We start from the raw sequence: 15,502 nt of genomic DNA, 5'->3' as shown, positions 1-15,502 counted from the left end.
TCTTGGTGTTCGAAAGTAAACAGTAACGAAACGAACGTCCAAAAAGGTCTCCGCAGAATTGGATTAAATGTGAACAGACCGACTGCCAGAAAAAGGATAAAGCGCTAAATTCTTTTTTCAGAGTTGGCTACTCAGATTCAAAGCACTCTGTCTCACAGTTAGTCAGTCGTTACACAAGATAGCAGTGAACCTTTCCTAATGCGCTTCTGCAACAAACGCTCGTCATCTGTAACAAATGTGTGGGGTAAATTTCGTAGCCCTATTTGCTATTTCTAGTTTAAAAGAATGTGTTTTTATTTTGTCAACAAGCGTAAATACTACAATATCCTTATCATGGTCTAGAGAATGTGCCTGACTCCACTCGCCTCCATACAGCAAAGTAATCCCTTTCGTCATCCTTACCCCGACCAAGTTTTGAAGGCACACCTCGCGTTATAAGAAGAGTGGAGTCCACAGTTATTATTTGACGGGGCAGCGACACCGCCGCAGGGGCACCGGTATTCATGCCGCCAAAAAGTCCAGTGAAGACGCCGCCGCCTGAGACCTGTACGGAAGTGCGCCGTAGCACACGTCTCTTCTCGTTGAAAGAAACTTCACCAGCTTGTTGAATTGTGACAAGCCCTGCGGAGCTTGAGGCTCGGAAGCTCATTTTTTTAATGTCAACTTGTTGCCACGAAACAGTGTTGTTGAAAAATTTCACGCCATCTCCTTGTTTATCCGCCAGAAGCTGCAATCGCCATTCCCCATCAATGTTTGTCATCATTTGTTCGGGTGTACCTAAAAGGAAGTCGTCCATGCCTGCAATCATAGTCTTAACATCGCCCTTTTCCTCTACTCGTCGCTTCAAAATGGGCTTCCCATCCATAATAGCGACAGGCTCTTGAATCGTACTGCTTTCAATCTCCGCCTGAAGCAAGTCGTCAAACTGCCGAGCCAAAGATCGCAACGCTTGCACAATCCGGAGCCGGGGGACTTCCCCGGCTCCCACGGCCTTCAACAAAATTTGTCGTGCTTCACGAGGGGATCGAACGACGGCTTCGGTAAGCTTCTTGTAGTAGTTCCCCTTTTCGAGGTCCAAATAGGCCATGTTGTATTTATCGTCGAACGCTTCCGCAATGTTGGCTAGTCCGGTAGTATCCACAAACACATTTTTGGCTCGCTTGCGAGAAAATTCCGAGCTTTTGACATTTTTTTGCATAAATTGCATGGCCTCCAATCCATACAGTAATCGTTTCGCGTTGTGCTTGATATCTTCCATACGGCACTTTGACAGGGTAGTGTACACGGCGATGGCTTCTTCCGTTCGCCCGACAGCCTCGTACGCCATGGCCAGTTCCAGAAAGACTTTGCTCCCCACTTTGCTGTTGCTTGAACAGTACCTTGTTACTTTCTCCAGTGCCGAGACCGCCGTGGAGTAAATGCCTCTTTCCATTGCAAGTGACCCGATGCGCAGGGCTTCGGCGATTTCATCGGCGTGCAATTTTTCCGATTCGACTTCGATACCCACTTTTTCACGGTACCGCTGTAACCGTTCCCTCGTTGCAGCGGTCGATTCCACGCGTGCCTGTTCGTTGCTGAACCCCGGTCCTATCCGTCTACCACCACCGTAGGCCTTGGAGATATCTCGCGGTCTCGGAAAGGCGCCCCAGGAGCCCATCTTGGGCTGATACACATCTTGTGTGGCGGCAGTTTCGTTCCTATCCCAGGATCCGCCAACGCCGGATGTTAATTGAGTCACAGAAGTGCTACTGAGGGGAGGCTCGGCCGTTTCGACTCGTCGTTCCAACTCCAAGGCTTGCAACCTTGCGCGTGTCTCTTCCATCAACGCTCGGTCCTTTTCCGATTTTTCACGAAGTTGTTGTTCCATCATTTTTTCTGCTACCAAGTCAATCAAAGACTCTTCATCTTGATCGGCTTCATACTGCGTGTCTTCGTCCTCGTCAAATAATGACGGGTCGATCCAGTTGGGAGACTGAGTACTTTCCATGTTTGCTCTCTGGTATTTTTCGGACGAAGACCGCTCGTCATCGAATTGCGAGGGTTCCAACGTGCCTATTTGCACTCGCCCGGATGTGCTTGATGATGATGAGGACGAACTAACTGTAAGTTCATCCGATTTCGAATCTGACGCGCTCTCATTGTCGTCAACAAATCCCAAAAGTTTCGACTTGGTGGGCCCTAGTCGGTCTCGCACTTTTGTAGCATACGTGTCTCGGGGAGAAGTTTGTGGGGCTGTTTCGTTCTCGGTCGAAGTATTTCCATCACCATCCAGGTCGTCATCGAGATCCCATTCCGACGGTTGTTGTTGCTTCCGGAGTTTGCCCTGACGTCGCAATTGAGCAATTTTTCGTCGAATTTCGGCTTCTCGCGGATTCGGTTGCGCGGAAAGGCTGCACGGGATACGTGGCGGTGGCGTGGTGGTGGATGACGGAAAGGCCTCGTCCCGCCGCGTGCGCGGCTTGAGTGGTACGGAGACATAGGCCTGGACGAGAAGCGGCAAACGGTGGTTCGTAGTAGTAGAAATACTGCCATTGTGAAAAGTACGTGTGAGGGAGACGAGTCCGTCCCAGAGCAAGCTCACGAGCAGCAGTGTCCCGAACTTGACTTTGGTCCACTGACACGAAGGACGTCCCTCGAACGTCAGTCTCGTTCGAATAGACCGCATTGTCAAGGTCGGGGATTGTTTGTATGGATGAGGTTGACAGTCTGCCTTTCAATCGAGCAAAAGAAGCAACGAACCAATCGATCTCGCTCGGAAACAACAAAAAAAAAGAAACCAAAAGTTTCCCGATCCAATGCGCGCAGCCACCGCAAGGCACCACACACAACAAACAACCTAACCAAAGACCCGTAGAGTATCACTCTTACTATCGCTGACACTGTTGCCTGGATTTGTACGATGGTGTTCGAAAAACGATCCGGAAGAAGGTCACGGATTGGAAGCAACCGAAACGACCAACATTGACATCACGATATCTCACTAACGAGAACTGACACAGTGAGATACACTATCTACGTTAATTCTAGCTTTAGTAGAGCTACCACTAGCATACCGGCACGGACCGTGAGAGGGCACCGCAGCAAGCAACCACTACTACTACTAGCTCTAGCTAGTAGTAGACGGAAGAGGGATTTGCACATCAACCAAAAGGTGATGATGTCACGCCGAATTTCTTCGCGCGCGGAAACCAGCGCAGACCCATAGTACCCGGAAAGTGCGGCAAACGCCCCGATCCCGACCGAAGCGCTAAGTTAGTCGCGACGTTTCGAACAGACCAAAAAATACGTTCCATTCGAACAGTCTTCCCGTGGCCAAAAAAGGCCGGAACCGGCTAACAATTCGATCTCCGTCCCCAACAGCAGTCCTCAACGGCAATTCACAATATATACGCAGAAGACATCCCACTCATTTCCAAACAAAAATTATAAAACGTTAAGTATTCAAAATACGGCTGCAACCGCAATAGTTATGGTTGTCCCGTTGCACATAACGCCACATGTTTCCTACTAGCTTTATTTGTCGACCAAGGAATTTCGAAGAGGCTACGATTCCGTACTCAGGGTTTTGGGACTGCCAAAAACTTCTTCACCCCGGTACTAACTATAGACACAACTCCGCAAACGGCACGTCGATGAATTGGGGGTCTCCGACGATCTCATTGATTGGCACATCCAAGCTCATTGCACTACTCGTCGAGGGGCGCCTCCTTCTGACTCGTCCAAACAAGCGCTAAACACCAATGAAAGTTTCTATTCTAACAATGTTCGCCGCCGTGTGGCAAATGACCGTCCGATTGGCTCCGGTAGTCGAAGCGGCCGGGGTGCGCGGTGGTGTACAGCAGCCCGCACAGCGTACCCAGGCGGCACTGGCACCAGAAATCCTCGCCTCGGACTACTTCCTCGCACAATTGCAGCACGATATCGCGAATCGAGATTTGCTGCAACATTTTTAATCAAGAAAGACCAGGCCATTGTCGGGGAGGTCGCCACCATCCGTGTCGAAAAGGAAAATGGCTGCAGCTCTTTCTCGAGAGACCAAGGCAGTGACAGAATAGAATCGGATTGCGTATGTATCTCTGGGTGCTGTCTATTCCGACAGTAAAATGGATGAGTGCGCTTCACAAGAAATACGATAATTCTTTTTCGTTGTAGTATAAAACCAATTATTTTCGAAAACTAGGAGTACCTTTAGGAATTCTCTATTGGTTCGCTTTCATCGCTTCGGCGTTATGCTGCTTTTGCCATGTTTTCGGTAGGCGTTCGCAACAGTTCTGCACGGTTGACTGTTACTCTTGTACTATAGCCAGCACTAGCTAGTAGCATTCGATGGTGTGCAATCAAGGAGTGGATCACGCCGCTAATGCAAGTGACGAGTACGGAGACTCTGCTTTCCAGCATCCGTCGAGGTCCGGCTTTGAGCTGTCCATGCTAATATAAGTCGCTCGGTTATTGGACGTTACACTGTTAGACCAGTAGCACGTCACGGTCAACTTGATATCGTTGGAGGATTCAAAGGATCGGTCCTCTCTCTAGCTAGAGAGTCCTGCCAAAAAAAATTGCTTCCCGCTATCGCCGGATTTTCTACTATATGTGATCACTTTTTTGCCAAATTTTTTGACAAATTCGGATATTTGGTCTACTTATCCCACCCTGGCGTCCACGAATTGGAAAGTATCACAATGTCTCCTGTTTTCCCACCTCACATATGAAAGTTCGAAATAGAAGGACAATCAAATAGGCTTAGCTTAATTTGTGTGACATCACGGTCATTTTCCAATGAAGGACCCTTTTGTCCCGACTTTCTTGTCGACCACGGAATGCAAAAAATCCCCTGCTCTTGTCGTTCTGATAGACGAGGCACCTCACACGACTTGCTTTTACGAGCGGGCTCTCGCATTGGATCTCCATTTATCTCATGCATTCTCCATTCGAGTTTGCCTCGCCCCGACTCGAAACAAAATGAAAGTCACTTCCGTCGCGTACGTGGCCGCACTATGGCCAGCGTCTACAGTGCTGGCGCTGGACTCTGATACAGTACCCCTTCGTGGTGCCCCCCGGTCCCCCGATGAGACGCACAGTCTCCGCAGAACCTTGACTGCGCCGAAGAATACCCCAGCCGTGGAAAACCGTCGGGACCTTTACTTTGCGAGTCCAGAAATAGCGCAGCAGCCTACCAATAGCAAGGGGACCGGCGAGGGAGAAGACAAACCCAATAGAATGTACCGAGGCAGTTTCAATTCTCCTTATGATGGTCGCTCCAAAGCAAAATACAGTGGCACTTTCGCCTCTCCCTATGCTGATCGATCCAGTTTCGGGGAAGAAGGCGCTACCAACACTCCTCAGACGGCTGCACCCACAATCGAAAAGCAAGACGAATTGGATGCTCCCGATCTTGGTCAAACTCCTCCGAAGGAGGAATACATGTTTCACTCTTACTTCGGAAATAGATCCAGTATTGAAGAGGGAGCCATCAATCACTCTCCTTAGGGTTGTACGTTCAGGGACAAAGTGCAAGGCGACATGGGGGATTCGCGCCTTGTAGCTGTGGCAAAATCATGGGCAAAACATAGAGCCGTGAAGTATTTCAACCGCTGGTACAAAAACTCGACACGTTTCTGTCATAGGATACTTGAGAAATAATTGTGTTCACCAGTGTCGTTTCGTCAATCAGAAATAATCTGAGATGCTCGCAATGGAGATTGTCAAGTATTCCACATCCTCGATAGTCGATAGTTGATCGTATAGTTAGTCTGACCCCCACCCGTCGGCAGACTTTTCAAAAATCAGCACGAAGACTAATATCACGGATCCTCGTTCATAGTCCGATGAATAACCTCCCGTCATCTACCCATAGGCCAGATTGCCAACGTCGAGCCGAGTTGGAACTGCCTTGAAAACCAAGAGACAGAGATTCGGTTCAAGCAATAAACGCTTCGCTGGCTTTCGGGTTTGCAGACATGGCATCACCGAAGCCACAAACCGAGGAGCTGGAGGTTCAATGGATCGAATCCAAATGGTTGCAACAGCAGGAAGGCGAGAACACCCGAGAGGCCGATGAGGAAGACATTCCCGCCGTAGGGGATTTATTTGCCGACCCGGATCCATTGGAGTCGTTTCGGTTTGACTGGGATACACTTGAAGGGAAACATATTGCTATAGAACTCACGGGACACAAGGCAGAATTGGGGCAAACGCTGAATTCGACTGGTTTGACGTTATGGCGCGCGTCCGAGCTACTCTGTGAATACCTTGTTAAACATCCAGAGTGGGTAGCGACTAAGGATGTTTTGGAGGTACGGACAGCAAGAAGCTTGATGGAGTGTGAATCTCGTAGCTAATTCTTTGTTCTCAGCGCCAATTTGCTTTTGCTCCACAGCTGGGTTCTGGCTTGGGCTTGGTGGGGCTCTTGGTGCACCACTTAGGAGCAGCGCGCACATCTTTGACGGATGGCGACACGGATACGTTATCAAATCTACGAGAAAATGTGCAAAGGAATGGAGCCGACACTGATTGTGGTAGACACGTATCATGTCGACAATTGGTTTGGGGCGAAAAGCTAGAGTCCTTTCAAACCTCGTACGGTTCATTCGACACCATTGTCGGTTCCGATATTATTTACGTGGAACAGATCCTGGATCCCTTGTGGACAACCGTCGACTTACTTCTCCGACCCGCTGGAACCTTCTTACTATCCTACGCTCGCCGGAACGTTTCGATCGATTTAGTACTGAGGAAGGCTACCGAGTACGGCTTTGAATGGACGACTCCGGAGATGTCCGAAGGCGTTTTTGTTTTTGTGCGCACGAGCATTTGACCGGCAAGGCTATCCAAGGGAAGTGCACTCATTTTCTTCCGAACATGTAAGGAAGCATGCAGAACAGCTCTCGAGGATCGTCTATCCCATATTGTCGAAACGGGTTGGAGGGGCGAGATCCTGGAACGAATTTCCCTCGCGAACGAAAGAGTGGTCGGCAATTGCATTGGCTACGTGGTGCAGCTCCTTGTAGCCTCGGCATTCTACTATTGCCTGATTCGTTAGGACACTGAATCTTCTTTATCTATTAATAGTCTACGTAAATAAAGGTTCACTCCATTGGTGAGAGGGCACACGAATATTTTGGCGTTTGGGTTGTGTCGACATTATGGGTTCACTCGTACCAGCCCCAAGATCAAGAATAAAAGAATCCATTGAATAACGGCACTGATATTCGCCGTAGGAGCCACGGCACTCGACACGCCTTCACTAGGGGGTCCAGAGGTCGGTTCAATGGTTCTGGAAAGGAAATCAGACTCTCTGAACGAGGGCATCTCTATGGGTGTACCAGTGGGTGTCCCTGGTACGTGAGGTGCGTGGGTCGGAGGCACCACAACCAGAAGAGGACTTTGTGTTGGGGCCAACGAAATTGTTGGGGCTGTCGTGGGTGGCAACCGGTTGCGTGTGAGCAAAGCAATCCACTCCTGGCCAGTTGAAGTTGGTGGAGTGCCAAGATCCTGTGCAGGACCGGAAAACACGGAGGCAACACTGCCATCCTGGAGGGGTCCGCCGAGGAGTGGGTCAAACCACTTTAAGCTGTACGTTGCGACGACGGGAGACGGCGTCGTCAAGTCGACGAGACTGGGTGTGTCGGTTCGTAGGACCTGCACCACAACAAATTCGTCGTTAGAAAAGCATCGATTGCCGTCCGTGCAGCGCTCGTTCGAATTGCCCATGTTCCAAAACGGGATACTGTTTTCACGAAAGAATTCCAGAGCATAGCGTGATTGACCCCATAAAGCCTCCCGACTGCGCCAGTCTTGACAGGCCAAGTCGGAACACCCGCTGCTGTCGCCCCTTTCGTCACCAAAATGGTACGCAACTCCGGTACCACCCGCTAAAAGATTACCCCACAGGACTTCAACGCGGAATTCATCGTGCGTGGGATCATCCCTATCCGCGGTTGCGCCTTGCGAACCTTGATATTCACTGGTGACGACCCATTTGTGACCTTGTTCGGCGGACAACGATCTCCAGATCAGCGTATCGTTGAACGTATCGTATAGATCGGAAGCTAGCGAGGTTCCTTCCACGGCTACATTCGAACTCGACAACAAGGCTTCGTAAACTTCGGCTTGCTGGTTCGATGGCGTCTGTAAAACCACAGGATGTTCGTACGGGTCCACACTCCGAATGTAGTTGGTCAGCGATTGCTGGTTTGCGGTACTGAAGCTAGCCGTAGCTGTTGCGGTGCCCAAATTCCAAATCAGGGAAAGATGATGACCAAATCGAGCAATCATTTCACGATAGTACAAGCGTCGTCGAAGTCCCAAGACGCCAGCTTTCCCATCCAGGACGTCCGCTGCGGACTCGGACTCGAGTCGCAAATTCAGCAGCAACCCGAGTTCATCGGCATGCTGGAACACTACTTCCCATTGCGCCAGTTTGGAAACGTCCATACGGAATCGATCCGATGGTTGCGGTGACACAAACGGGAAAACGTTACCGTCCGGTCCACCCAAGGTCAAGGTCGAAAATGTCACGAGATTCAAACTCTGACTCGCCAAGTAGTTGAGTGCTGTAACAAAGATGGAAGACGAACGAAAACGAGAACAATCGACAGCGTCAGTATACACATTTATACAATCACAAACACAACCTTCACACCAAACACTACCACTACAACAACCATCACTTTGGGGGGTTCGACATGTACACACACACACGCACGTACCACCCACGAGTTCTCGGCCTTGTCCACCGGCCCAGGTCGGATTGCCGGATACGTAATCGTCAGCGTGGGGTGTCCAGGATTTGCGGCGTTCCCCGGCATTGGTGGTTCCGTCGAAGCGATCGTACGCGAGACCGTTGGACGGACTCGCGGCACCGAAACTCAACCACCAATCGTTGCCACTGGGGTACTTGTACGCGTGTTCTCCCACGTACTGGAGTCGTCCCCGCGTCCGCCGCGGTGTCGTGGCGTTGGTAACAGCCCGGCCCGTGGCCAGGTCGTCTTCGTCGTCGCCGTTGGCGGTGGTTGGCGTGAGGATGAATTGTCCGGTGGACCCGTGTACGGGAAAGAGCGGTGTTTTGACGACGCCTCCGTGGTTGACGTCAAAGAGTGCGACGTTGGCACCGTGCCAAAAGTTGGCGCGCCACATCCAGGAGCCTTCCGAGGGCAGGGTGGCGTGTACGCACCAGACGGCCCCGGCGGTAGCGTGTGTATGGGCGGCGTGGCCATCGGCCGCGTAGTATCCCGGAACGACGAGTTCCACGGGTTCTTCGAGCGCGGTAAAGGTGACGTCGAGGCGAATGTCCGTAAAGGGATTGACGGTTTCGTTGCGTTCGTGGGTGAATGCGGAGGTTGTCGTTGCGGTCGCGCTGGTGTCATCAGTAGTAGTGGCTAGGAAACACAAGGTAAGCTTACTCCACGGTTCCAAGGTACCGGAGAGTGTTCCCCGAACACTGGCGGGATAGGCGTGTACGTCGGTTGGTTCGAGTGGCCGTACGGGGACGGGTGGAGCCGTAGGAAAAGGCGAGGCCACCGTCGACGTGGGTGTGGTGGGAGGAGTCTGCACGTTGGAAGCCGTAGGCGCCGCCGTGGCAAAGTCATCTCCGTCACCAGTGCTGGGGGAGATACTTTCGCCGGTCCAAGGGGTCGTAGGTTCGGGTGTGACGGGTGCCGCCGTGGGAGCGTTGGGATCCGAATTGCGGATGGCAAAGCCAATCGAACGGGAGTCTTGCACGTTTCCGGTGCCGTCCGGGAATTCCATAATACGAGCCTGTACGGAATGTCCACCCCACTGGGCCAATTCCGGGATACTCTCGTATTGTGCGTTGTGTTGTTGTTGTTGTTGTTGTCGCCTCCGAGACTGTACGGAGGACTGACGTCCACGTTGCGCACTCGTCCATTCAGGATCATCTGGACGGAACCTCCCTCGAGTGATCCGGACACTTCCGCACGAATCGAGAGCAACGTCGTTCCGGCGCGGAACAAATCAATGTCGTCTCCGTTGCGTAATGGTTGAATCACTTGATGGGTGTCCGCGTTCAGCAAGGAAAAGCCCGTAATGCGGGCACTCTGACTTTGTGCGGGGACGACGAGACTCGCACACAACAAGCTCACTAGCAGCATCCATACCCGTGCCTGTTGCGAGTGTAGTCGTTGCAATACGGATCCTTCGACCCGTCGGGGTGTGAATCACGCAGTACTATCATGGTGTCGGGTAGGAAGCGAAATCGTTGCCTCTTCAAAAAGTCTCTGGGCGTCTCGTTTTCTCACCGATATCCACGACGACGAATCACTCGGATAGACTCGGACCGTGAGTAGATGTTGGGTAACAAGGTCGGGCTAGAGTGGTGTTTTGGTAGGTTTGTCAAACGACCAACCCAAGGGAGAGTCCGGATGGAATTGTGGGATGGCCACTAGGGAACAACGAACAACGCATAACGTATTGTACGGTACGGTACCGCAGTACGGCTGGCAGAGAAATCCCGGTGGCTTGGTCACCGCGCGTGACTCCCGTTGACATTTTGGTGTTCCCGAGTGACAAGGAAATAGCTCCCCCGGCGTTTGCGACCATCCCATGCCCTCTAGAATATTGACGGCACCGTTTTATGTATATCTATATAAATATAGGTCCATATCTCCCCTCTAGTAGGAGCATGGACGCCCACAATTCTAGAGTTACCGCAGTACAGGCACCGAGAAGGGGATCTACCTTGGCGGGAAGCAACCGTGGCAAACTGTAACACTACCTCTGGACCAAAGGTGGGAATCTAGTCAAAACTCCAGTATCTATCTCTACATACGGTTAGTCTTTTTTCGTTTATTGATTCTTGTAACAACGACCCTAACAACCACAACCACTCTTATAACCACTAGCCCCACAGTGTCCCCGTTCCCCAGCACCCACCTTGCGTCCGTTACACGAGGGAATGGCCGTGGCCGGCTCTTCCCGGTGGACCTTGGCGGAGATGGGAATCGTACGTGCGTGGGACGAACGTATGCGCACTCACGTTCACGTTCGCACTGCTGTTACTACCGCTGGTGTTGGAACGGGTGGTGGTGCCCCGTCGTCGGGACAGTGCCGATACACGACCCCGTCCCGATCGTGGGGCGTACCAGGCATCGGTATTCCACCGTCCTCGTCGTTGTCGTCCCGATGGACCGTAATACCGGTAGAGTACAAACACACCAGTCAGTAGCAACACCAACGCTGTCCCCAGCGTCATGCCTACACCCCACCACGGCCGTGGTCCATTCCTGGTCTTTGGAGTGACGGGGATCGGTGCGACTACTCTACGCAACAAGACCACCCAGTCCTGATGCGGTACACTGGGTGCCGTTCCAAGAGACACCTTGGTCGACGCTACGGTTTGCACACTCGCGATACTACCCGTTTGGAGCTCACCGCCGACACGAGGGTCGTACCACTGAATTGTGTACGACGTCCCGTCGTCACCCTTGGGCAAATGCACTCGTGCCGTGCCTCCCTTGGGGAAATACAAAACCATCACGTCGCCTCGGGGCTGCGCCAAACACAGCGCCCCCGCAGTCGACGACGTGACGCGAAAATTTTCGTTCACCATGTACCAGAACGGGATCCGCGGGGTTAAGTTTTGCAAGAAATCCAACGCCAATCGGGTGTACAGCCATATACGCTCCAGGTCCACGAGCGTGTCGGCACCATTGCTCGCAATCGCCTCGCGCAGACCGTATTCCACTCCCGCTCCACCGGCCAGGAGATTGCCCCATACGACGTTTCGGCGAATATTTTGCACGTATTCATCGTCGTCCCGGAGCCGCACTTGCGGTGGCAACGATGCACTGGGAGTGTACGCGTGTTGGGTGTGAACGATCCAGTGGTGCTTGCGGGCTCGCGACAAGTCCCGCCACGTCGTCACATCCCGGACTACCGTGTTGGTGAGAGCGAGACTGCGGGTCGGTGTCGGCACGACTACGCTGTCCACGGTATCGACTCCCAGTAAATTGTGAGTAGGGAAGTCTCGTTCCGTCGTGGTGGAATCCACCACAATTGTGTGCTGGTACGCATCGATGGAACGCAAATCGTTCGCTCGCGATTCCGACGTGGGTCCGGCGGGACCCAAATGCCACGACAAGGCTAGATGATGTCCGTAACGGGCCACGAGTTCACGGTAGTAGAGCTTGCGTCGTTGTTCAGTAGTAACGTCTGGTGATTCGTTTTCCGGACCGTCGCTGCCGTGCAATTGAATCTGTAGTGCGAGGCCTAGTCGTTGCGCGTACTCCAGAGCCACCTGCCAGCGTGCGAGTTGGGAGACACGGATACTGTTGGGGTCCTGGTCGGCCGCAAAGAGGAATTGGTGGGATGTCGAGGCGTCCGTATCGTCCCACACGTTCAGACGAATGGCGTTGACCCCGTGTCGAGCGAGGTACTCGAGAAGTCCCATGGCCTGATTCCCCATTTCGTGAGTCCACGACGGAGCGTGGTGTGATATCGGGAAGGAGGCTTGGTGACGTGTTAGCCACGCAGAGCCTGGTGGGAGACTAGTAGTAGTGGTAGAGCTTTCGGTGGGGTAATCGTCCGTGCCGTAGTCCAACCAACGCAACAGCGTGCTGCCCAGGTCGACTCCGGACTGCAGAAACCACCGTCCGTGACCCCGAGCAAACAAAGCGTGGTGTGCTCCGACGTATTCCAGTTTCCCTAGTTCCCAAAAGGTCTCCCCAGGGGCACTTTCCGACGCAAATTCATCCTCGTGTGCGGATTGTGCCACCACGATCGATCCAGTAATGCGGTCCCCCCAGCCCGAGGTGCTCGTGTCCGTGTCGGTATCGATGTTGGCGTCGGTGTTGTCCATGCTCCGGATAGCCACGTTGGGACCGGTTCGAAAGGAGGCTTCCCAGTGCCAGGTTCCGGCCGATTCCAACGTGACGTGCACCAACCAAACGCTCCCGTCAGTCTCAGGATTCGTCGTAGTACTATTGTTCGTGGTATTGGAGCTGGTGCTGGTACTTGTGGTCGCGAGATATCCCGGAACGGTGAGCGAACTGCGCGATCCTTCGGGAGCCCAGGTCACGTCCAGTCGATTGTCCATGCGCGGATTCGACGATGCGCTACTGTCGTTGTTACTGTTGGGAGGTCCCCGCAAAGCCAACGTAATGGTTTCCCATTGACGCAAGGTTCCCGAGACGGTCCCTGCTCGACTGGCGGTGTACGAAAATGGGTTGGTATCCCCGGACGCCGTCCCCAGTACCCCGAGCAGTAGGGCCACCAGCATCCGTCGGTGAATCGGGAAGCCTACGGTAGGGACTCCAAATTGTCGGTGGTGCGGGCATGTCGGGACCGTTTGGGTAGAAGAAACGTGCCGGAAATGCCGGGGTACCCAAGAGTCGTTCTGGGAAGTACGGGTCGACTGTCCCATTTTGTTGCAATTGGTAGTAGTAGTTGTTGTAGTAGTAGGTGTTTGTTGTAGTAGTAGTAGTAGTAACAGTAGTAGTTGTAGACACGCGAGACTTTGACACAACGCTACACTCTTCGTTTGTTTGTGCGTTCGTGCCAGTATTGGTTGTTGGGTAACCGTCCGTCAATTGACGAGTTTGCAACGAATGATTGCAAAAGGATCAATGAATTGGAGAAAGCGTTCGAGAGATCTTATTACGGGAGTAGCTAGCATACGAGTGACGAAGTGATTTACGAGACGAGACACCTTGTTCCTTTCTGCGGTAGCCATGCAATGTATTGTGTGAATCTATTAGCTATAGTAGTCTAGTTCTCTCTAGAGAGAGTAGAGAGCACGAAAACGTATACCTCGTTACCCCCAACATTGTTTGGGCGCCGCGAGTCGTGTCGGAACCGTGTATCGCGCACTCGGTCGTCACGAACTAACAGTTAAAACAGCCACCACTGTGTCTCCTTGCTGGCTGTGGGAAACTGGGGGAGAAAAAAGGGGGTTGTCAAGAGTCATCCTTGACAGGCAAACGGCTAGTCCCGAAGGGCCATTGGGGTTGGCGACGATCGTGATTGCAGTCGTGATTCCCGAACAACACAGTACGGCTAGTCGATTAGAGCTAATTGTTACTGTGACGGTCACTGTTACTCTAGTAGTAGTAGTAGTAGTAGCAGTAGTAGGCGTGAATAGCCGGTACCATCGCACTAGCTAGTCGCTCGCTTGCTAGCCCCTACCCTAGATACTGGGCAGAGAGGATGATGGACAGATCTACCTCCTGTTGCTTGACAGACAGTTCGGTGATTCCAACAGTCACGGCTACTGACGATGACACTCTCTACTCTAGTTTTCTACTCTAGTTGAATTACCGCTACGGACAATCATGGCTACCTTTTCAATCATGGCTACCTCTACAGACAATCATGGCTACCGCTAGAGTACCACTCGAGAAACGAAACGAATACTCACGGCAAGAGACGAATCCTTTCAAACCTGCAAACAATAAATTCTAGTAATACCAGTCATGAGGAATTTATAGAGTTGGAACCGACGAACGAATCTACCGGTTGTAGTAGGCTCTCGCCCAAAGGGGCGGAGTTCCGTCCGAACCACACCCCACGGTCACCCCACTCCCACGCCATATATAAATACAAGGATCCAAAGTTCGTTCGCGTACCCTTTCTTTTTGTAAATCAACACTCGTTCACTTTCTCCCGCGCCGTTACGATCATTTCCCGTTCCTCCGTCGACAAGCCCCACACCGGTTCACCCTGGACTTCCAGTCGGTTCAACGACTCGAGCACGTCGGCGGCCGTCATGAGTTTCTTAATGTTCGCTTTGAGTTCGATCGACTTGCCCGTCACGGAGCCCTGCGCGGTTTCTTCTTCCGAACGCAGCAAGTTCTCCAGGACTTCCAGTTCCGTCATGACGGACTGGATCTTTTCCACGTCCTGCGCCAGTGCCAGCATCATCGAACGACCCGACGCGGTTGCGCTGTCGTGGGGAAGTACGCGGGCTCCTCCGCTCCCGTAGTACCCGCCCTGCCCTTCCGTAGCCTGTCCACCCGAATACTACCACCACCGTACAGTGTATATCACGAACCACAGAGTGAGAGGCAGGCTCGTGAGACTGCGTAATTCTGAATATCACCGTAGCAGAAATCAATGCACCAACGAGTGCACACACGTACCGTAATGGATCCGCTCAGGAGGCGCCGCGAAGATACACAACACGGAAGTTTCCTGGAAGTTGTGGACGCTTGCAACATCCGGTGGACGCTGGATCGCCACATCTTGCAACGAGATAACATTCTGCAACCGTGGGAATGTGAAAGTGGGTTGGCGCTTGAGAAACGGAAAAAGCTTCTTGACGAAAGCCCAGAATCGAACAAGATTTTGGGTTTACAGTTAGTTTGGCTTGTTGCGGCTGCTCTCACGTCGATGAAATCCTTCGGTCCAAACCGACGACACCCTAAAAACATGCCTCCGGAATACCACCCGACAACCCTAACCCCGCTTTTTATGCAAGGAACGGCGAGATGACGTCTGACACTATGGAATGGAATCTGTAGTTCCACACCAATAGGTGCTTTCGAACTTA

The 15,502-nt window shown here is 52.3% G+C and overlaps 6 protein-coding genes across 6 annotated transcripts; 2 read left to right on the top strand and 4 right to left on the bottom strand.

Annotated features, from left to right (window-relative positions):
* Positions 1–279: 279 nt before the first annotated feature.
* On the bottom strand, positions 280–2,943 carry PHATRDRAFT_45741 (predicted protein). Its single transcript, XM_002179940.1, has one exon. It carries the CDS (start codon positions 2,663–2,665, stop codon positions 332–334), a length of 2,334 nt encoding a protein of 777 aa, XP_002179976.1. The 5' UTR covers positions 2,666–2,943; the 3' UTR covers positions 280–331.
* Positions 2,944–4,959: 2,016 nt separating this feature from the next.
* PHATRDRAFT_35520 (predicted protein) lies at positions 4,960–5,487 on the top strand (the record flags this gene model as incomplete). Its single annotated transcript, XM_002180139.1, has 1 exon — positions 4,960–5,487. One exon carries the CDS (start codon positions 4,960–4,962, stop codon positions 5,485–5,487), a length of 528 nt encoding a protein of 175 aa, XP_002180175.1.
* A 470-nt stretch (positions 5,488–5,957) lies between these two features.
* On the top strand, positions 5,958–6,814 carry PHATRDRAFT_35519 (predicted protein; the record flags this gene model as incomplete). Its single annotated transcript, XM_002180138.1, has 2 exons — positions 5,958–6,293; positions 6,377–6,814. The coding sequence occupies 2 exons, from the start codon at positions 5,958–5,960 to the stop codon at positions 6,812–6,814; spliced, it is 774 nt and encodes a 257-aa protein (XP_002180174.1).
* A 326-nt stretch (positions 6,815–7,140) lies between these two features.
* PHATRDRAFT_35518 (predicted protein) lies at positions 7,141–10,506 on the bottom strand (the record flags this gene model as incomplete). The annotated part of the gene is made up of 4 exons (XM_002179939.1): positions 7,141–8,552; positions 8,709–9,846; positions 9,870–10,121; positions 10,360–10,506. 4 exons carry the CDS (start codon positions 10,504–10,506, stop codon positions 7,141–7,143), a joined length of 2,949 nt encoding a protein of 982 aa, XP_002179975.1.
* A 275-nt stretch (positions 10,507–10,781) lies between these two features.
* PHATRDRAFT_45740 (predicted protein) lies at positions 10,782–13,378 on the bottom strand (the record flags this gene model as incomplete). The annotated part of the gene is made up of 1 exon (XM_002179938.1): positions 10,782–13,378. One exon carries the CDS (start codon positions 13,376–13,378, stop codon positions 10,901–10,903), a length of 2,478 nt encoding a protein of 825 aa, XP_002179974.1. The 3' UTR covers positions 10,782–10,900.
* Positions 13,379–14,595: 1,217 nt separating this feature from the next.
* PHATRDRAFT_35516 (predicted protein) lies at positions 14,596–15,194 on the bottom strand (the record flags this gene model as incomplete). Its single annotated transcript, XM_002179937.1, has 2 exons — positions 14,596–14,973; positions 15,093–15,194. The coding sequence occupies 2 exons, from the start codon at positions 15,192–15,194 to the stop codon at positions 14,596–14,598; spliced, it is 480 nt and encodes a 159-aa protein (XP_002179973.1).
* Positions 15,195–15,502: the final 308 nt, after the last annotated feature.

This window comes from Phaeodactylum tricornutum, chromosome 8 (assembly GCF_000150955.2).
Source record: "Phaeodactylum tricornutum CCAP 1055/1 chromosome 8, whole genome shotgun sequence".
Lineage (NCBI taxonomy): Eukaryota > Bacillariophyta > Bacillariophyceae > Surirellales > Neidiaceae > Phaeodactylum > Phaeodactylum tricornutum.
This window is presented reverse-complemented; position numbering and strand designations above follow the sequence as displayed.